At 42.9% G+C, this 22,065-nt stretch overlaps 2 protein-coding genes across 6 annotated transcripts in view; one reads left to right on the top strand and one right to left on the bottom strand.

The window, feature by feature from the left end:
• The window catches only part of LOC108536463 (alpha-1,2-mannosyltransferase ALG9-like), a 100,612-nt gene extending 87,673 nt beyond the window's left edge, over positions 1-12,939 (bottom strand). The window contains 8 exon segments of the mRNA XM_017883236.1: positions 1,636-1,770; positions 3,993-4,131; positions 5,122-5,258; position 10,097; positions 10,299-10,457; positions 10,625-10,828; positions 12,322-12,478; positions 12,727-12,939. Of these exon segments, the coding sequence (XP_017738725.1) occupies positions 1,636-1,770; positions 3,993-4,131; positions 5,122-5,258; position 10,097; positions 10,299-10,457; positions 10,625-10,828; positions 12,322-12,478; positions 12,727-12,898 (1,104 nt within the window). The 5' untranslated portion in view covers positions 12,899-12,939.
• Positions 12,940-12,977: 38 nt separating this feature from the next.
• Positions 12,978-17,812, top strand: CFAP68 (cilia and flagella associated protein 68). Of its 5 annotated transcripts, XM_017883230.1 has the most exons (6): positions 12,978-13,360; positions 14,970-15,099; positions 15,244-15,374; positions 16,142-16,366; positions 16,874-16,940; positions 17,508-17,812. In XM_017883230.1, the coding sequence occupies exons 3-6, from the start codon at positions 15,282-15,284 to the stop codon at positions 17,615-17,617; spliced, it is 495 nt and encodes a 164-aa protein (XP_017738719.1). In that variant the 5' UTR covers positions 12,978-13,360; positions 14,970-15,099; positions 15,244-15,281; the 3' UTR covers positions 17,618-17,812. The 5 variants fall into 5 exon arrangements, with proteins under 5 accessions (XP_017738719.1, XP_017738720.1, XP_017738722.1 ...); XM_017883231.1 differs by lacking the exon at positions 14,970-15,099; XM_017883233.1 differs by lacking the exon at positions 15,244-15,374.
• Positions 17,813-22,065: the final 4,253 nt, after the last annotated feature.

Raw genomic sequence — 22,065 nt, 5'->3', positions numbered from 1 at the left:
GCTGGCAACTGAAAATGCCAATGGGCACAGAAGACAAAAACAACCCAACCAAGGTCTGCTGTGTAGCCAAAGGACCAAAGAAAAGGTAGCCTAACATGACAAAAACTTTTAGACAGTAACTACTCCATTCAGGACAAATACCCTGGAGAAATACCCACTCCTACCCACGCATCAGAGGTCAGGTAGGAAGCCAGGACTTTCATCCCCACTCATGAGCCTCTCCTTCATCTTGGTGTTAGTGGCAACCACTTCAGGAGCCTGGACTTCCACACCCAACTTCAATCTGTCAAGATGCTTGGACTCTACCTGTAAGGTGGTATCAGTGGAGGCCTAGTAGGGAGTGAGACCTCCTACTCTTGCCCAGCAATAACAAAAAAGACCCCCTTCCTCAGATGTCATTGGAGGCTTGGTAGGGAACCTCGAGTTCTACCTCCACTTGGCAGTAACAAGGTAGAAACTTCCCACTAATGCTCTCTTCCTGCTGGGTTAGTGGGAAGTAGTATCAAAAGAAGCCAGCTAAAACAGAAGGCTTAAATAAGATCCAAGGAGCACAAAACTGCAAAGAAAGCATGCTGAGCCCATGAATAATCCAGAATCTCATCATGCAACACCTAAAATGTCCAGTTTTCAACTGAAAATGACCTGTCATACCAAGACCCAGGAAGATCTCAAACTGAATGAAAACAGTCCATCGACAGATTCCAACACCAAGGTGACAGAGGTGTTAGAATTATCTGACAGAATTTAAAGCAGGCTTCGTAAAAATATTTCAGTGAACAATTAAGAATATGCTTGAAGCAAATGAAAAGGAGAAAGTCTCAGTAAAAAAAATTAGAAGATATAAAGAAAAACCGAATGGAAATTTTAAAACTGAAAAAATACATAGAACAAACTAAAAATGCAATGGATGGGGTCCACATTGGAAGAGGGGACAGAGGAAAGAATCAGTGAAGTGGAAGACAGAAGAACAGAAATTACTCAATGTGAACAACAGAGAGAAAATAAATTGAAAACAGAGTCTCAGAGACCTGGGGGACTAATAACAAAAGATCTGACATTCACATCATCAAAGTTCTATAAGAAAAGGGAAAAGAACAGGGCTGAAAACTATTCAAAAAAATAAAACTAAAACCTTTCCAAATTTGGCAAAAGGAATAAGCCTAAAGATTCAAGAAGCTGAATAAACTCCAAACAGGACAAACCCAAAGAAATCCACACCAAGACGCATCATAGTCAAATTTCTGAAAACTAATCAGGTTAGGTCCCAGTTAACACCTAATGATTTCTCAGCACTCTACTTAAATTAGACCTTCCTAATATGCTATTCCATTGTACATTGCACTTTTCCTCCATAAGACCCATCATATTTAGAATGATTTGTTCAACGTTCCTCTTCTCCACTAAATCACAAGTTTCATTAAGTCAGGGGCTTGGTTATTGTTATAGCCACAGCCTTAATACAGTGTCTACCAAATAAAAGTTGTTCCATTAATGCTTGTTGAAAGGTGAATAAATGATTCTTCTTCAAAAAAAGTTCCCTTTTAACTTCCAATCTATTTTGTCCTTTTCTGAAAACTATACCAGAGACTCACCTCTTGATCGATTGTGATTGCTTCCAGGTTGGTCTGCCCTTACCTTATTAGTTTGTAGAATTCTTGCATGAAATGCAGCTGGCCAGGCATGAAGCAACAGGTAAGCATAGGAGCGAATGGCATATGCTGGGGAATATTCCCAAGTCTGAAACCCTTCCCCATAGATGAGGTAGTGTGTCTAAAAATACAAAACAGATAGATTCAGGGTTATATTGGCCAAAAATCTCTGTTAAGCAGATGCAAGTGAAGTTTCTGAGCAGAAATATTAAAGACAAAGGCAGGCCAGGCATGGTGCCTCACACCTATAACCCCAGCACTTTGGGAGGGCAAGGCAGGCAGGTTGCTTGAGCCCCATAGTTAAAGACCAGCCTAGGCAACATAGCAAAACCCCATATCTACAAAAAATACATATATAAATATATTAGCATGGTATGGTGGTGCATGCCTGTAGTCCCAGCTACTTCGGAGGCTGAGGCAGGAGAATCAGTTGAGCCCAGGAGGCAGAGGTTGCAGTGAACCCAGATCATGCCACTGCACTCCAGCCTAGGCGATTTGCAACTGATGGATAAAAAAGGAATCAAAATGATATAATATTTTAAATATTAAGACATTATACATTTTACAAGATTGCTGTTTGGTCAACACTGAAAGCTTGAATCTTACCTTCTACTTATTTTTTCTCAACACTCGTTAGCCAAAACAGAAAACCTCTAAATTATATATTTTCCTTAAACAACCTACACTTAACATTCTTCCTTCATTTTTTTAATTCAAAATGCAGAAAATTTTACCTTGTGAATTCCTTCGTATACATTAAGTTGGGGAGGCCCAAGTGCAACAGAGTAACCTGTGTAAATCAAGAAATAGCAATAAATAGCATACTATTTAGGGCCGGGCGCAGTGGGCTCATGCCTGTAATCCAAGCACTTTGGGAGGCCCGAGACGGCGGATCATGGAGGTCAGGGAGATCGAGGAACCATCCTGGCTAACCGAACCGGTGAAAACCCCATCTCTAACTAAAATACAAAAAAACTAGCCCGGGCGACGCGTGGCCCGGGCCGCACTGTAGTCCCAGCTACTCGGGAGGCCTGAGGCCAGGAGAAGCGTAAACCCCAAGAAGGCGGAGCTCTGCAGTGAGCTGAGATCTGGCCACCTGCACTTCCAGACTGGGGCGACCAAGGAGGGCCAGACTCTGTCTCAAGAAAAAAGAAAAAAAAAAGCATCACTATTTAGTAAAACTAATTTTGGTAACTATAAGACATATACTTAAAAAGTGGAAAAAGGCCGGGCCATGGGTGGCCTCAAGCCTGTAATCCCAGCACTTTGGGAGGCCGAGACGGTGGATCACGAGTCGGGAGAATCGGAACATCCTGGCTAACACGGTGAAACTCCATCTCTACTAAAAAATACAAAAAAACTAGCCAGAACAATGTGGCGGGCGCCTGTAGTACCCAGCTACTCGGGAGGCTGAGGCCAGGGAAAATGGGGCGTGAACCCGGGAGGCCGGAGCTTGGCCAAGTGAGCCTGAGATCTGGCCCACTGCACTCCAGCCTGGGCGACAGGTGGAGACTCTGTCCTCGAAAAAAAAAAAGAAATAAAAAAAAGTGGGTTGCCCTGGAAAGTAGGATTTGGGACATGAGAAGCCGGAATAGAAAGCTACTGTGTTTTTCCTTTAGGTAATTTCGTATTTGTTAACTTTAAAAATTATCTCCAGGTATTATTTTCATTTAAAAAAAAAAAGAAAATTACAAATTAGACCTTGGTGTAAACCAGCTAAATTCCCTATAGCCTTCAATAGCAGGTAAATCATCTGCTTAGAACACAAAAGTGAAAACATGTTACTGGCCTGGCCCAGTGGCTCACGTCTGTAATCCTAACACTTTGGAAGCAAGGTGAGAGGATAGCTCAAGTTCAATATCAGCCTCAGTGACATTAGAGTCCCCATTTCTGTTTTTTGTTTTTTTTTCTGAGACGGAGTCTCGCTCTGTCACCCAGGCTGGAGCGCAATGGTGTGCTTTCAGCTCACTGTAAACTCCGCCTCCCGTGATCAAGCATTTCTCCTGCCTCAGCCTCCTGAGCAGCTGGGACTACAGGTGCCCACCACCACGCCCAGCTAATTTCTGTATTTTCAGTAGAGACAGGGTTTCACAATGTTGGTCAGGTTGGTCTCAAACTCCCGACCTTAGGTAATTCACCAGCCTCGGCCTCCCAAAGTACTGGGATTACAGGCGTTAGCTACCGTGCCAGGCCTGTTTTTTTTGTTTTGTTTTGTTGTTTTTAAAAAAAAAATACAGCTATTTTACTAGGAGTAACACTTGTATATTATTTATCTCTCGATTCATAATAACATCTATGCTGCAAAATCAAGAACAAAAAGAGAAAACTAAAGAAATCACCTACTGGCTCCCAATAGTTGAATGTTTCATCACAGTCAGAGATGTTGCTCAGGAGAGCAGCACATAACCTTGCTGAAAGCAGACACTTGAAAGCAGTAGATCCTTCAGGTGCCCAGACTTGTCCTGCTTTGTTCCCAGATAACCTGCTCAAAAGCAAAAAAAAAAAAAAAAAGAGCATGTCAGGAAGGACCTGCTAATCAGAAGACCTAAATCTAGAAAGAGAGGACAAAAAGAACAAGGGACATCAAAGCACTTAAGTTATTCACCTAAAAAGGTGAATGGCTAGTTGTTCTCTCTCAGTAAAATGAATAAAGAATTCAGATGTTTAAGAAAAAAATTTTATGATAGAGTCTTGCTATGTTGCTCAGGCTGGACTTAAACTCCTCGGCTCAAGTAATCCTCCTGCCTCGCCCTTCTGCAGAATTGACTTTCATCACTCAATCACTCCTTCCACTTCCTGCTTTTAAGGCATAAATTAACTCATACACTTTAGCTCAATGTATTTATGACACTCCATTTATCCCAAGTCAACCAATCACTCATTTGAAGGCCACAAAGCTGTCATTCTCCTTTTCTTTCTTAACAAGATCATTGCTTTTCATGGCTTTATTCATTCACCCTTATGTTCAGATAGAAACCTAGGTGCCAGGTACATAGCCTACTCCAATTCCATATGTTGACAGCTCCCTTAATGCAGTTCCAACCTGCAGCCTCCCGGGTTTGGGAAGAGGTGGTGGCGGGTTGGATGGGCCCAGTAAAGGGTTGGGACTTGAGGCAGAATAAAAGGAGCTGTGAGGAACAGCCGTAAAAGGTATATACTCTTTGATCCTGTCAACATCTCCCACAGAGGCTATGCCCATTCTAGGCCTGGTCCGAGAGCATCACAGATCCGCACTCCAAGACGGTTTTACAAGAGAGGGGAACCCGCAGTGGAGGGATCTAAGGTGGGCGAAGACTGAATGCTGACCCGCCCAGGAAGAGTAATATGACCTAGCTGAAGAGGGAGCTCAGGCCTCCAGCGGGGAGGCCAGGCCTGTCGGAGCCCCGCGCGCCACTGCTAAGACCCTCCCCGGGGCAGCTCCGAACCGCGCCGCCCGCCGGCCGGCCACGCCCCTGCCGCGCCGCACACGTACTCGGTCCTGTGCTCCGCGCCGCCAGCCTCTCGGCTGCCCAGCAGCTCCCGCAGCTTGTCCGCAGCCGGGGCCGTATCCCCACTGCTGCCCCCGCTGCCCTTCAGGCGCTGCCGAGCCCCTCGACTAGCCATGGCAAGCTTGGGGAAAAAAGACAGAATTCGGAACCCTATGAAGTCGGTGAGCGCGGAGACATAGCTTTGACTGGCAAACGGTGTCCGCCGAGGGACAAAAGATCTTGACATGCGCAGAAAAGACTAAATTACAGTGTTACTGGGCCAATTGGGGCAGATCCTCGAGTAGCGAAGAAATAGAATCTGAGACTTGAGTTTCTTCATCAGGGCTGTCCCATCCACCTGCTTCTAATTCTGGCCATTCCTACCTCCCTCCAACCTTATTTTCCGTCACTTTTCAGCATTCTCCATTCTCAAAAAAAAAAAAAAAAAAAAAAAAAAAAAAACCCACCCCCCCCTTTAAAAAAAAAAAAAAAACCTCAGCTCCCCTATTTAAATGAAAAAACAAAATGATTAAAGGAATCTACATAGTAAGATGTGAAGTATTCAGTTAAATATCATAGCGCAGCTATCTACTAAAGGTCCTTAAAATGTCATTTTTAACACTTTGCCTTCTCTGTATTTTGGTGAGAGTGTCAGAGACAGCCTGTAGCTAAAAACTGCTTCAGAGAGACAAACCGGTAATGGCAGAATGTAGACTGATGAAATTCTGTGCGGCAAACTGAACCAGACGTCCATCACTGTCATCGCTACTACGGCATTGTGGTAGGCGTTTTACGTATTTTATCCTTTTTAAACTTAGTACAACAACCTTGTTTTATTGATCAGGAAACTAAATAAACTTGGAGCTAGTAAATGGTGGAGCTATATTCCAGCCCAGGACTATCTTACCAGAAAGCCCATGCTCTTCCCACCAGGTTGGGCGAAAGGTCTGCATTTCCTACAATCATTTTATATATCAACATTTTAGACATATTGATGATATCATACCTGTGACCCCCATATCTTGGGGGTCATTCATCTAATCCTGATATTCTATCCACTCCCCTAATCACAGAGCTATATCCTACCCTGTGGAGCTCCATGCCAGTAACTGGGACAAATTGATAGATGGAATGCTAACCTTGACACGGTCTCAGAAGGTTGTGATTTCCTAAAAATTCCCAAGTATTGAAAATGGAGATTGATCATATTGCTTAATTCTCACATGCAGTCAGTCATTAGTTACCAAGTTCAAATATCCAGCTTAGCTATCTCTTTTTTTTTTTTTTTTGGAGACAGAGTCTTCCTTGGTCACCCAGGCTGGAGTGTAGTGGCACAATCTCAGTTTACTACAACCTCTGCTCCCCAGGTTCAAGAGATTGTCATGCCTCAGCCTCCCTAGTGGCGGGGACTACTGGCATGTGCCACCACCACGCTGGCTAATTTTTGTATATTTAGTAGAGATTAGGTTTCGTCATGTTGGCCAGGCTGGTCTGGAACTCCTGGCCTTAAGTGATCCACTTGCCTCAGCCTCCCAGAATGCTGGGATTATAGGCGTGAGCCAGTGCACCCAGCCTAACTGTATCTCATATACCCATCTCCTCCTTTTCGTTTAACTCTAATGCAGGTCCCTCTTGACCTGTCTACCTAGGACTGACACAATAGCATCTTCACAGGGATTGCTCATCTCAAATTCATCCTGTGCAACGTTATCCAGTTAATTTTGCAAAGCACTACTCTGTGTCACTTCCTTAATAAAAAATCACTGGATTTTTTCCTATTGCCTACCAAATAAAGTACTAACTCCTTATTCTAGCATTTGGTCTTCCATGAACTCCAGCCCCAACTTACCTTTCCAATCTTATCTCCCACTACTTTCCTATGCACACTTTACATTCCAGCTAACTAGCCTAGAAAGTGCCCCCAAATGCTCCCTTATCTGTATCTCTGTTCATGGATGTCCTCTGCCTGAAATGCACACCCTACTTGCCTAACAATTCTCCCTTCACATTCCTAACCTTTTTTAAGATCCAGCTCAAACACTACCTAATCCATGTACCAAGCACTATTGAGGATAGAAGAAAGGGATAAATCACATTACCTGCCATCAATTAGCAAAATAGTCTATGTGGAGAGCTCAGCAATAGATGCGTCCATAAGAGATCCCTTGATTCTTGATCCCACTCCCCAAACTTACTCCTATGGCAGTGTTTCCATCCCAGTTAATGACACTTCCAGTCTTCTAAGTATTCAGGTCAAAAACCTAGGAGTCCTACTTAATCCCTTTATTTCTCTAACCCCAAACCTCTCTCACCCACACACGAACGTTTAATTCATCAGCAAGTCCTTCCAAATATTATCCAACCCAACATTTTACCACCTTGGTCCAGGTCATCATTATCTTGTTTGCATCACTGCAATAACCTCCTAATTTGTCTCTGTTCTTCCATTCTTGCCTTCCCAAATGGTTTTCTCCAAGAATAAATAAGACAGTCATGTCCCTCACAGAATATAATCCCAAATGTGGAGCCTAACTATTAACAGGAACATACATTACTTCACGTTAGAATACCGCATTCTGCAGAATCCTAGGCTAAGTTAATTTTCCAGTGTCCCTTAGAGATACTTACAATAGAAGGCCCCAAAATCTAGAGAGGCAAAGTTTAATCACAGTTGAATTACTCTTAAAGACTAGGGAAGAAGTAACAGAAAGTGGCAGAAAGAACATGGGCTTTAGAGTCAAACAGACCCAAATGTTAATCCCAAATCTGACACTTTATTAGTTCCATGGCTTTCAACCACAGAATTAAAATGTTGATGATGATAATAATACCAAAACTAATGTGGAATATTTGCAACTTACCAAGCTAATAAATGTTAGTCTGATTCCAAAAACTACTCTCATAAGGTGATTTAACGAAATGATACAACAAAGTTAAGGGAAGAGTAATTGACAGAGTGGAAAACATATTTATATTTGATGAGACACCTAAGTTCTACTGCGTCTTCAGCAACAGAGCATCTAAAGTACAACATGCTGTTTTGTTTATTGTTTTAGTCACTTCTCAGGACCAAAATATTACACAACTCCAAATGTCACCAATCACATTATAATCTATACATTTCAGTGATAGAGTCAAGGTATCTTTTAAGATCAACCAACAGTAGGCCGGGCACGGTGGCTCACGCCTATAATCCCAGCACTTTGGGAGGCCGAGGTGGGTGGATCACAAGGCCAGGAGATCAAGACCATCCTGGCTAACGTGGTGAAACCCCTTCTCTACTAAAAATACAAAAAAAAAAAAAAAAAAAAATTAGCCAGTGTGGTGGGGGACGCCTATAGTCCCAGCTACTCAGGAGGCTGAGGCAGGAGAATGGCATGAACCTGGGAGGTGGAGCCTGTAGTGAGCCGAGATTGCGCCACTGCCACTGCACTCCCACCTGGGCGACACAGCAAGACTCTGTCTCAAAAAAAAAAAAAAAAAAAAAAAGAACAACAAACAGTAGCTATGGCCAAAAAGGAAAGATTTTACAAAAAAATAATCCAGAAAGGACTACTGGTTACAAGTTGGTTATTTTCCTCCACATCCCCCGCAACAAAGGATCACACTGCAGAAAAGGATTTACTAAACTACCGAGGTATAACATATAGGCGTTGTTGAATCTCCTTCCTAAACTGGGACTGCATTGATGCTACTTGCTGCTGGGTGAGGGCCTTGTCACAGGTCTGGTAGGTCAATCTATAGCAGAGACTGACCTGTTGAGTCTTTCGATGTTGAAAACGGCTAAGAAACTGTATGGATATAACAGTGTCCTGGGACACTGCTCGGGCCACAGTGTGAAACTCTAGTTCATCAAATCCTTTCTTCTCATCTATCCAAAAACTAATATCATGCACATAACATGGAGGATACAGAGAATGACTTTTGAAGGGTTCTATTTTCCCAGGGACAAAATTTTTCAGGAAACGGTTATCAAACGTCCACAACATTCTCCAGTCAGAGATACACCAGACAAGCATGGCTAGTAAGTCCAAGTTCATAGACACAAACACAAAACACTGGTCTTTATGTATAACACTAGTGGCAGATGTGGTAACAGACCCAATAATTAGATCCTCAGTACAATCTGGGCTAAAATTATGAGTCTTCACACGAATCATATAATCCTTTCCATTTGATTGAAGGACAAATTCGACTAAACTGCTCAGCTTAGAGCTCTCCAGCAATGTCTGGGTTAGCAGGCTATCTAGAATGCCCTTCAGATGATCCAGCAGTGATTGAAGACAGCCATCCTTCAGATTTTGATTAAACCCAAGGATAAATAAAGTCTCATGAAATGCTGGCATTGTGAAAGGCAGAATGTGGCACTTCTGAAAGACAGGTCCACTGAGGATGTGCAGAGAACCTGAGAGGAAGTCTCGTACTTCGATGACATCCTGAACATGCACTAGGAGAGAAGGTCTAAGGCAGACCTTGGCCTGGCCACAGGTTCCTTCACAAGCTTCTTCTTTACCGTCTCTTCCAGGATTCTTGGGAAGGCTAAGTTCTGAAAATGACACTAGAAAGTCTTCCACATCTTGTGATGTCCCACCAATCAAGGACTCAGAATTTGAGTTATCTTCATGGAGACTAATCCAAAAAGCAGCTGATAGAAAGTCACAATTCCAGAAAGGAAGAACACTGGCATCTTCCTGTGGCAGCAAAGGGAAGGAACACTTCAGCCTTTTTAGAGGGAAAGCTTTGCCTAATTCAGCAATGAGTTTCTCATTTATGGTTTTGATAGGATGACATGAAGGTGCTTCCAGGAAACCCCTGTTTAAACACACACAAAAATAACTTTTCTAACTTAAGATAGTAAATAATTATAATGTAGCTAGAATTAAAAATACAAATAGCTGGACAGAAAAGAATTATCCTTAAATTGATCTTGAAAGGAAACAAATCATCTACCATAAGGAGAAACAGGTGTATTTTCAGAACTCTGACAGCCACCATCCCTACAATATATCAGAAAATGTGACCATTTTTAATTCTAGAGATGCTTAAGGAGGCCAGGCTGACAAATAAACATAGCACCCACATCACTAACAATTTATGTACCATCCATTCAATATATGGTTGCCATCAAGACAATCAGGATACAACTGGAGATGGAAGTGATTTCCAGCAAAATAATGGTTACCTGTTCAACTTTCCTACAAGTGCTTCTGGTTCTGAAAAGGAAAACCACTGGTTACCCACTTTGATCCTGAAGATTCTGGGTTGAGAAACTTCAAAAGGTAAGCTCCTGGTGAAGACATGGTTCAAAGCACCTTCTACATGAAAGGACTTATCTTGACTCCTGGCAAAATAGACACCAATATGAAATCTGTCATTATTAAAATAAGCAAGTATTTTTACAGACTGAATCAGTTAATTGGCAGGGCCTCTGAGTCTGTTTATGAGATTTTGTTATCATTAGTGAGAGAGATGAAAAAGCAGAAGGCTTAGACCTATGCTATTACCTACCTATATCCAGTGCACTTGTACCCTGGCACAGCCTTACAGCTGAATGGATATACGTCACTTAAAATGAGTCCCCCCAGGGCTGCCATGGCAACCACTTGCCAACTGTTGTGCCATTCTCTCTGGGGCTTATCCGCAGGAGTTCCACCTTGTCCTCTACATAATGCCACATGGACTTCTCCTTCCTCTGCAAGAACGTCTGCACAGCTAATAGGGAGAAAAGAAACACTAACTAATTATCATAAACAAGTGGAAATTACCACAGGAGTTGGCAACATACACATGGTTTGCCTGTGAAATAATTAAAATCCAATCATGCCTATGTGCAAAAATCTATTAGACCTCAAAAAATGCAAAGAAAGTAGCTGGAAGTAAATACAAATGTAAATTAAATGTTCAACCCACTAACTGGTACTATTGGCTGACCAGGGTCTGCTTTGCATTTGTGTTGTTCATGCATATGTCACAGAAAGGTCAATATCTGCACAGTTTCTGTATATGATTCACTGCTTAGGCTGTTTCTTCCCATTTTCATTGCCCTCCTGAAATTCAAATACTAGTTTAAAATACTGCCTCTGTCAAAAGTTTATTGACAGCTGTGCCCCCTCGGACACCTCCAATAGTATCATGACTTGTGGTATAATCATGTAGAGCATTGTTTTCAGTTCACAATAATTTCATGAGGCTGTTACTTTTTTTTTTTTTTTTTGAGATGGAGTCTTGCTCTGTTGCCCAGGCTGGAGTGCAGTGGCACAATCTCAGCTCACTGCAACCTCCACTTCCCAAGTTCAAGTGATTCTCCTGCCTCAGCCTCCCAAGTAGCTGTGATTACAGGCGCATGCCACTACGCCTGGCTAATTTTTTGTATTTTTAGTAGAGACGGGTTTCACCGTGGTAGCCAGGCTGGTCTCGATCTCCTGACCTCAGGTGATCTGCTCACCTAGGCCTCCCAAACTGCTGGGATTACAGGCGTGAGCCACCGTGCCTGGCCCAATTAGTTACTGTTAATATCCCTAGTTTACACTTGAGAACACGGAAGCATGTAAAGATTAAGTAAGCTTGCTTAAAATAACAGCTGTTGGCCAGGCGTGGTGGCTCATGCCTGTAATCCCAGCACTTTGGGAGGCCGAGGAGGGCGGATCACGAGGTCAGGAGATCGAGAGCATCCTGGCTACCACGGTGAAACCCCGTCTCCACTAAAAATACAAAAAATTAGCCGGGCGTGGTGGCGGGCGCTTATACTCCCAGCTACTTGGGAGGCTAAGGCAGAAGAATGGGGGCGGAGCTTGCAGTGAGCCGAGATTGGGCCACTGCACTCCCGCCTGGGCGACAGAGCGAGACTCTGTCTCAAAAAAAAAATAAAAATAAAAAAATAACAACTGTTAAGTGATGGGCTGGGATTTGAATCCAGGCAGTCCGGCTTCTAAGTGAACGTTCTTAGCCATTAGACTATATGGCTCTCATTATTTTGCACTGTCACAAATAAATGATCCTCTTTTACACACCCAAGAGTACACTATTTGTACTTTCATTTAGCATTTAGGGTTTATATATGTTTTCCAACTAAATTGGGGTTCCTTTGAGGTTTTATATTTTCTAAACATATCATAGTAGCTTGCACGTGTGCCTTATGTTTGGGTACAGTAACTATGTTATGGACATCTTAAACATTTTCCTTGTGAGGGCACTCCTTTCCTCACCTTTGGAAAAACTTGGCAAGCAGTTCCCTGTTCTTAGCTACGCCAGCTTTGCGTCCACAATGCGGAAAGTTGAAATAAATTTGATTAAATTCTCTGTCGTGCAGTTCAAAGACATCTGCCAGCTGGGTGCAGTCCACACCGAAACGTACATCAATACCTGGAAAAGATAGTTTAGGGGCGCAAAATAGAGATAGGAGGACGCCTTAAGGCATGGAACAGAAAAACTCTTCCTAACTTAAACCGTGCAGACCAGCCCAAATCTGGGCACAAAGCCGGCTTTATGTGAATATCCGTGGGACGATCAAGAACAGTCTCCACGTGGGTTACGTCCCCACGCCCCCACCCTTTCCACTTTGGGACGCGCCAGCCGCTGGGCCGGGCTTCGCAGAAGGGCGGGCTCGCTACCTCGCTCGCGCAGGTACCGCAGATTCTCCCGGGCCACTGGATCCCGGGTCAACTCGGCCGGGCACTGGAGGCAGGTGGCGGTAAGACGAGTGTTCTGATCCAGGGTTTCGCTCAGAGCGGCGGCGAAGGAGAAATTCCCCTCCCCAACCAACAGGAGGCGCCGAGGGGCCATGGCCTCCACGGACTCCCGGCTCGCGTTCTCTGTGGCGCTCGTTTTACGTCACTTCCTTCGCGGATCTCTGCCCGCCCCCTCTTCACTCGTCACTAGTTGATGAGGCACCTTTGGCGCCTGGTTGTCTAGACGAGCTGGTGCACCGACTCCTTGGGAGGATAATATGAATGCAAAAGCAAGACGCCCACTTTCCTGTCCCCTCGCCCTTTCAGCCCCTCGGGAAGATCATAGTGCCTTTAGCCCAAGCATGGCCTTGAGCGACTTCATCACACCTGCGTGAGGTCACAAGCAGTCACAAGGGGTGAGGCGAGTTCTGAGTGAAAGAAACGGGGCGGGGCTGAGGCCAAGGAGAGATTGGACTGTGTCTCACATGCTCTTGACGCAGAAGGTTTTGAAACTTTTTTCACCTCGTCCGAAATGGCTGCCTCCCAGTGTCTCTGCTGCTCAAAATTTCTCCTCCAGGTGCTTAAATCTCCTATCTTCTATTCATTCAAGAAAGATTATTGAGTGTCTATTGCGTGCCAGGTCACTGTGAGGGTGGTTACGATATATGGATGAACAAGATGTGGCCTATGATTTCAATGAGCCTGCAGTCTGGTGGGGAATGCACAGAGCAAAAGAGGCAACTCTGGTATGGCAGGCCTGGTGTGTGCTATGCGTGGAGTGATTGAGTGTGCAATGGGAGCCCACAGAAGGAGAACGTTACCAAGTTTTTGGGCGAAGTGGGTCAGAGTCCTTGGATGAAGTGAACCCGAGTTGAAAGCTAAGAGGGTAAAAGTACATCTTAACTGGGTTAAGAGGCGTGAAGAGGCAGAAAGAACAATATATGCAAAAGCTTGATGGAGAAACGGAATAGCTGAATTGGGCTGAAACACAGTTGGAGGGAGAGTAACAGATGAGACTGAAGAGTTAGGCAGGGGCCAGGTCACAGGGAGCGTTGTAAGCCTTTTAAAAAAAATCAACTTTTATTTATATATGGGGGTACATGTACAAGTTTGTTACGTGGATATATTGCACCCAGGTAGGTTGCGGGTTTGTTATATGGGTATATGGCACCTAATAGATAGTTTTTCAACCCACACCACCCACCTCCCCACTCTAGTTAGTAGTCTGCAGCATCTGTTGTTTCCATGTTTAGGTCCCACTTATAAGTGAGAATGTCAGAGGTATTTATAACAGAGCAACTCCATCTTGAATAGGGGCTAGGTAAATAAGGCTAAGACCTGGACTGCGTTCCCAGTAAGTTAAGGCATTCTGAGTCACAGGGTGAGATAGCTCAGCACAAGATACAGGTCATAAACACCTTGCTGATAAAACAGGTTGCAGTAAAGAAGCCAACTAAAATCCACCAAAACCAAGATGGCGATGAGACTGACCTCTGTTCATCCTCACTGCTACACTCCCACCAGTGCCATGCCAGTTTACAAATGCCATGGAAACATCAGAAAGTTACCCTATATGGTCTAAAAAGGGGAGGTATGAATTAATCCACCCCTTGTTTAGCGTATAATCAACAATCATAAAAATGGGCAACCGGCTGCCCTCAGGGCTGCTCTGCATATGGAGTAGCCATTCTTTATTCCTTTACTTTTTTAATAAAGTTCCTTACGCTTTATAGACTCACCTTAAGTTCTTTCTTGTGTCTCTTGGGGTCTGGATCAGGACCCCTTATGATAACAAGAACATGCTATATTTGGTTCTCTGTTCTGTTGTAAGCCATTTTAACAGGCTGAACCTTACTCTGAAAACAGTCGAAAACCACTGAAAGATTTTAAATAAGAAGATGATACAATTATACTTTCATTTTGAAAAATTCTGCTTTCCTGTGGAGAAAGGTTTGGAGAGGAACAAGGCTGATGGCAGGATAAGACAAGAGGCAGCTACAATAATGGAAACAAAGCTGACAGTGATTTGAATTGAAATTTGGCAGTGGGAATGGAGGGTAGCGGTCTGATTCAAAAATCAACAAGACCTAGTGACTGGATGAATATTAAAGACAAGTGAGAGTCAAAGATAAGCCCCAGGCTTCTGGCTTGGTCAACTGAGTGGATGGTGGTGTCTGTCATTCCAGCCCTAGAGACAGTTACACCTAGATCTCCAGTATGAATACCAGGCCCGTTGGACTTCGTGGGACCAGCTACTCTGGTCATCATGTTGTTTGGTAACATCAGTGCATGCACCTGTCTTCACAAAGGCAGATGGTATGAGGGTAGTTACCTGGGATGTCATCCTTCAATGATGCGTTATTGGCTTTGTTTCTGCCTGTGGAAAGGCAAGTGGGTGGTGACTTCCAAATCATGGCCACTTGCCCATGATAATCTGGGTGAATCTTTCTTTGCTTGGAGAACTGAGAAAGTCAGGTTTGTCTGCATCTTTAAAGAACATGGAACAGCCAAGTGAAGATTTCTGTCACTCTCATAAGACATCTTCAAACGGCTCAACCTACTCAGCATCAAGTTACTCTTCTTCAGGAAAGGTATCACCTTGTTCCTAAGTCAGGGGGCCAGACTCACGTTTTGGGGAAAAAAGAAAGATTGAGCTTTTACCTTACAAAAAAAATGAAGTCAGACATTGATCTTCCGGTATATGCAAACCAGATTGACTGGGAGAATAGGCAGAAGGACAGAGTACAATAATGAATAAAACAGATCCTGTCCTTAAGGGGCATACAGCTCAGTATAGGAGATATAATGCAGACTTAAAGAACTCTGATGTATGGTGGAAAGTTATAAATACAGGGAAAGATAAGATAAAGTTTTATGTGAGATAAAAGGGAAGAGGCACTAACTTCAGGGAAGGCATCACTTGAGCTAGCAGGAGGGAAATGATCTTTTATTACTCATTTATTGTGTTATCTAGTTATTCAACTCTCACTTCTTTCTGTTCTCTTTGACTGTAGCAGTGCCCTTAGTCCCTAAATGCCTACATCTCAAAATTACCTAAAAATTTAGCTAATTCTCCATATTGTATTGGGAATACTGAAATTTTTCCTGTCTTTTCACGAGGCGTGGGGTGCAGTATGGATTTAATCCATGTAGTCATCCGCTGTTGCTGATTGAGAGAATAGATCAAAGGGTTCCAGGACTTAGAGAGGAAGAAAGAGAACCATAACAAAGCTTGGATCATTAGTAGGGTGTGCTTATGTTTTACCTGGCTATGTAAAACAAGGGTGGGAAAGGATGCTTTTTCTCTTCTCTGGTTTATGCAATAAGCTTTTCTATTCTTGTCTTTTCCCGGAGACAGAACCTCGCCTGTTTCCTCACGAACCCACATTGTGGCAGCATCATTAATGCAGATGGCCATGGTGAAGTGTGGACAGATTGGAATAATATGTCCAAGTTTTTCCAGTACGGATGGAGATGCACCACTAATGAGAATGCCTATTCGAACCGTACCCTGATGGGCAACTGGAACCAGGAAAGATATGACCTGAGGAATATCGTGCAGCCCAAACCCTTGCCTTCCCAGGTACTCTAACTTTCTCTTTTTTGTTTGTTTGTTTCCTTTTGTTGGCAAAAGAAATGCAATGGCCATTTGAAATGCAGGTATATAATAACTTCCGGTGCAGTGATCTCTCAGTTTTCAGTGAAGTGTTTGGGACAGAGGAACAGTCTGCAGCTGAACCACCTATGCCACTTTACTGTCAAGTTGAATATTTTATTATCTGTAAGGTTTCAAAAGGAAGGGCAGTCCTATTTTTCTCTTACTTCTGTTTGGACTGTATCTCGTCATCTACGGAAATTTATAACGTCTTCTGACTTAGGCTAGCTTTTCCCCTGGTCCTTGCCTATCTAGTCTTGTCCTAAACAAGCAAACATACAAAAGATATGAAAGTTAGACGGATATAGACTAACACCATAGACCTCAGTCCATCTAAAATATGACAGTCCATGAGAATTCATGTCATATTGATCTTTATTTCCTGATGTTAACTGTAGACTTCCAGATTCTTAGTCTGTTAATTTTTCTTTCCAGTTTGGACACTACTTTGAAACAACATATAATACAAGCTACAACAACAAAATGCCACTTTCAACGCATAGTACGTGTACTGTTTTTTCTAATTCTTACATTTTCAGAACCCACCTCAGTGACTGGCACATAGAAGGAACTCAAATAAAAGTAAATTGAATAGGTGAATAAGTGAGGCTGGGTGCAGTGGCTCACACGCGTAACCCCCAGCACGTTGTGAGGCTGAGGCAGGTAGATCACTTGAGGTCAGGAGTTCGAGACCAGCCTGGCCAGCATGGTGACACCCCATCTCTACTTAAAAAATACAAAAATTAGCTGGGTGTGGTGGCTCATGCCTGTAGTCCCAGCTACTCATGAGGCTGAGGCAGGAGAATCACTTGAACCTGAGAGGTAGAGGTTTCAGTGAGCAGAAATCAAGCCACTGCACTCCTGCCTGAGTGACAGAGTGAAACACCATCTCCAAAAAAAAAAAAAAAAAAAAAGCGAATAACTAAATGAATGAGTAAACAGGTTTTTTTCTTCATTTTTAACAGAACTTGCTGTCTATTCCCTAGAAATAGGAGCAAGATCAGTTTCTAAAACTCCTTATTGTTGACTGTTTTCATTTGTCTTTCCTTCCCTTTTTTGGTTCCCTCAGGATTTAAGCGAGAGCCTCACTGGTTCCCAGGACATCAACCTGAACTGGATCCTCCCCGATACAAATGCACAGAAAAATCAACTTACATGAATAGCTATTCAAAATCTTAAATCAGGCGTCACTCAGGATGTGTATAATATCTTAATATTGACTAATTTCAGCATCCAGGTTTCTAAGAAATGATAAGATACTTCACTTTTCCACAGTAAAAAGTAGAAGGGAGCACATTCTAAGCAGAGCTAAAAATTTAGCTCACTGTAGCACAGTTTCATTCTCTGAATAAATAAAGCAAAAAACACAGAAAATATTCTTTATCCCTTTTTTGTTGTTGTTTTAACCAGGATTTAAACATCAAATTTCATATAGCAACTCAGTTCTACATTTTTAGGGTGTTGTAGAAGGGTCTTAAAAAGAATTATTTTGGGCCAAGTGCAGTGGCTCATGCCTGTAATCCCAGCACTTTGGGAGGCTGAGGCGAGTGGATCACTTGTGGTTAGGAGTTCGAGACCAGCCTGACCAACATGGTGAAACACTGTCCCTACCAAAAACACAAAAATTAGCTGAGCGTGGTGGCTCACACCTGTAATCCCGGCTACTCAGGAGGCTGAGGCAGGGGAATCGCTTGAACCTGGGAGGTGGAGGTTGCGGTGAGCTGACGTCATGCCACTGTACTCTAGCCTGGGCGACAGAGCGAGACTCTATCTCAAAAAATAATAATAATAAATAAAATAAAGAATTATTTATTTAAAGTCTACAACCACTCTGACCTTCCCTTCCTTCTGTCTCAAGACTGCAGAATCCAGCATAACTTAGGCTAGGTTTGGCTAGACGCTTTCTGGGTAAAGCCAGGTAATCAGAGTCACATAGTGCAACTTTGCTGTGACCTTAGTGAACATCCGTTCTTGAGGACTACAAAAACAAACATAACTTTAAAAAATTATTGTAGAGAATTTAAAACATAAAACAAAAGTAGACAGACTAGTCTAATGAACTCCCATGTATCATTACCCAGTATCAACTATTTTTGACTAATCTACTTCTACTTTATCTTATTGAATTAATTTTGGAGCAGATCTTAGAATTTAATCTATAAAAATCTTGGTGGGCTGGGTGCAATGGCTCACACCTGTAACCCCAGCACTTTGGGAGGCTGAGGTGGGTGGATCACGTGAGGTCAGGAGTTCAAGACCAGCCTGGCCAACATGATGAAACTCTGTCTTCTAAAAATACAAAAATTAGCCAGCCTTGGTGGTGGGCACCTGTAATCCCAGCTACTTGGGAGGCTGAGGCAGGAGAATCGCTTGAACCCAGGGGGCAGAGGTTGCAGTGAGCTAAGATGGTGCCATTGCACTCCCGCCTGTGTGACAAGAGTGAAACTCCATCTCAAAAAAAGAAAAAAAATCTTGGTATACTGGCTGGGCACAGTGGCTCGCACCTTCTAATCCCAGCACTTTGGGAGGCTGAGGCAGGAGGTACCTTGAGGCTGGTAGTTCAAAACCAGCCTGGGCAACATAGCAAGACCCTATCTCTACCAACTTTTTTTTTAAGATTTCAGTATATTTCTCAAAAAGATAAGGACTGTCAGTTGTCCACTCTCCCACAACAAAGGTCACTAAGGAATCCTGTTGACTAAACAAAGCTCATTAAACCTATTGTAGCGTAGCACAGGAGACCATCAACTTGACACAGAGTCTTGGTAATGAATCAAAGGGGGGATGTTAGAGTAAGGTATTTATAAGGATTTGAGATAAGGGTCCAATTGGTTTAAAATGGGTCTTTCAAAGTAGAGAACTAGTAGAGACTGAGAAAGGGTTGTGAATAGCTTAGGTTTGGTAAACTTAGGAAAACAAGAGTCTTAATTTTAATATGGTTAAACTGATCAGTATTTCCTGTTTTTTTTTATGTGCTGTGTAAGAAGACACTATAATATATGGGCATTATTGAGAGATATTGCCCATATGTTGTCCTCTTAAACAAGGAGATATTTTTCATCTCCCATATATTACCTCTCAAACCTTTGTTACTCTAGTTTCCAGATGATAGATCTGGAATTTATGTTGTTATTCAGTAGTGAGGCAGTTTCTTTTTCTTCTAAATGGCTATCAAGTTGTCCCACCATTAGTTATTGAAAAGACCATAATTTCTTCACTGCTATTCAATGCCATTCTTATTATAAATAAACTATGTAGCCGGGCGCGGTGGCTCAAGCCTGTAATCCCAGCACTTTGGGAGGCTGAGATGGGCGGATCACGAGGTCAGGAGATCGAAACCATCCTGGCTAACACGGTGAAACCCCGTCTCTACTAAAAAATACAAAAAACTAGCCGGGCGAGGTGGCGGGCGCCTGTAGTCCCAGCTACTCGGGAGGCTGAGGCAGGAGAATGGCGTAAACCTGGGAGGCGGAGCTTGCAGTGAGCTGAGATCCGGCCACTGCACTCCAGCCCGGGCGACAGAGTGAGACTCCGTCTCAAAAAAAAAATTTAAAAAATTTAAAAAATAGATAAATAAATAAATAAACTATGTACATGTAGGTCTGTTTCTGGGCTACTATATTCTATTAGTTTAATTGTCATTCCTTGTATTATCTTAGTTATGATGCCTTAATAGCACCATCTTAATTGTGATTTTATTATATTATTATTATTTTATATCTTAATACCTAATAGATCAAATGCTTTCATCTTGTTTTCAAGAATATTAGTTATTATGTTTGAACTTTTGCATTTCCATATAAAATTTAGAATCAGCTTGCTCCATAAAATGACACTGTTAGGATACTGATTGAAACTGTATTGCATTGTTAGGTCAGTTTTAGAATTTGAGTTCTCATTAATTCTAATAATTTATTTGTATGTTCTTACAATATAAATATTGTTTTATGGGCACTTTTTTTTATTATACTTTAAGTTCTAGGGTACATGTGCACAACGTGCAGGTTTGTTACATATGTATACTTGTGCCATATTGGTGTGCTGCACCCATCAGCTCATCAGCACCCATCAACTCGTCATTTACATCAGATATAACTCCCAATGCCATCCCTCCCCCCGCCCCCTTCCCCATAATAGGCCCCGGTATAGGCACATATTTTAAGTTTACATATTATATGTCTTACTCTATTTCCTAGGTATCTAGCACATTTTAAAAATTGAGGTAAAATATACATAACAGGGCCAGGCACAGTGGCTCACGCCTGTAATCCCAGCACTTTGGGAGGCCGAGGCTGGAGGATCACTTGAGGTCACGGGTTTGAGAGCAGCCTGGCCAATGTGGCGAAAGTTTGTCTCTACTAAAAATACAAAATTTATCTGGGCATGGTGGCAGGCGTCTGTAATCCCAGCTACTCTGGAGACTGAGGCAGGAGAATCTCTTGAACCCAGGAGGCAGAGGTTGCAGTGAGCCGAGATCACGCCACTGCACTCCAGCCTAGGCGACAGAGTGAGACTCCGTCTCAAAAATATATATATATGTGTGTGTGTGTGTGTGTATAAACATAACATAAAATTTACCATTTTAGCTTTTTGTTGTTCATAGAGACAGGGTTTCACCATATTACCCAGGTTGGACTCAAACTCCTGACCTCAAACAGTCCACTTGTCTCAGCCTCCCAAAGTGCTGGGATTACAGGCATGAGCCACCATGTGTGGCCCATTGTAGCTATTTTTAAGTGTATAATTTAATGGCATTAAGTATTTTCACAATGTTGTGCCATGTTCACAATGTTGTGCAACCATCACCACTATCAATTTCCAGAACTTTCTCATCATCCCGAACTAAAATTCTGTACCTATAAAACAATAACGGCTCATTCCGTGACCCCCACTCCCTCAGCTCTTGGTAACCTGTATTCTACTTTCTGTCTCTATGAATTTATCTATTCTAGGTACCTCATTTAAGTAGAATTATGTCATATTTGTCCTTTTGTGTCTGGCTTATTTTACTTAGCATAATATTTTCAAGGCTCGTTTATGTTCTACCATGTATCTTCTTTTTTGTTTTGAGACAGTCTCTGTCACCCAGGTTGGATGGAGTGCAGTGGTGTGATCATAGCTCACTGCAATCTCAAACTTGTGGGCTCCAGGGATCCTCCCCTCTCAGCCTCCCAAGTATCTGGACTACAGGTGCATTCCACCACGCTTAGCTAATTTTTCAAAACAAATTTGTGTAGAGACAGGGTCTCATTTTGTTTCCCAGGCTGGTGTCAAACTCCTGGGTTCAAGCGATCCTCCCACCTCAGCCTCTTCTTCTTTAAGATTGAATAGGCTGGGCACAGTGCCTCACACCTGTAATCCCAACACGTTGGGAGGCCAAGGCGGGCGGATTGCGAGCTCAAGAGATTGAGACCATCCTGGCCAACATGATGAAACCCCGTTTCTAAAAAAAATACAAAAATTAGCTGGGTGTGGTGGCGCCCACCTGTAATCTCAGGTACTCAGGAGGCTGAGGCAGGAGAATCGCTTGAACCCGGGAAGTGGAGGTTGCAGTGACCAAGATTGTGCCATTGCACTCCAGCAACCTGGGCAACAAGAGTGAAACTCTGTCTCAAGGGAAAAAATAA

Source organism: Rhinopithecus bieti, unplaced genomic scaffold (assembly GCF_001698545.2).
Source record: "Rhinopithecus bieti isolate Rb0 unplaced genomic scaffold, ASM169854v2 scaffold_11964, whole genome shotgun sequence".
NCBI classification, from domain to species: Eukaryota; Metazoa; Chordata; class Mammalia; order Primates; family Cercopithecidae; genus Rhinopithecus; species Rhinopithecus bieti.
This window is presented reverse-complemented; position numbering and strand designations above follow the sequence as displayed.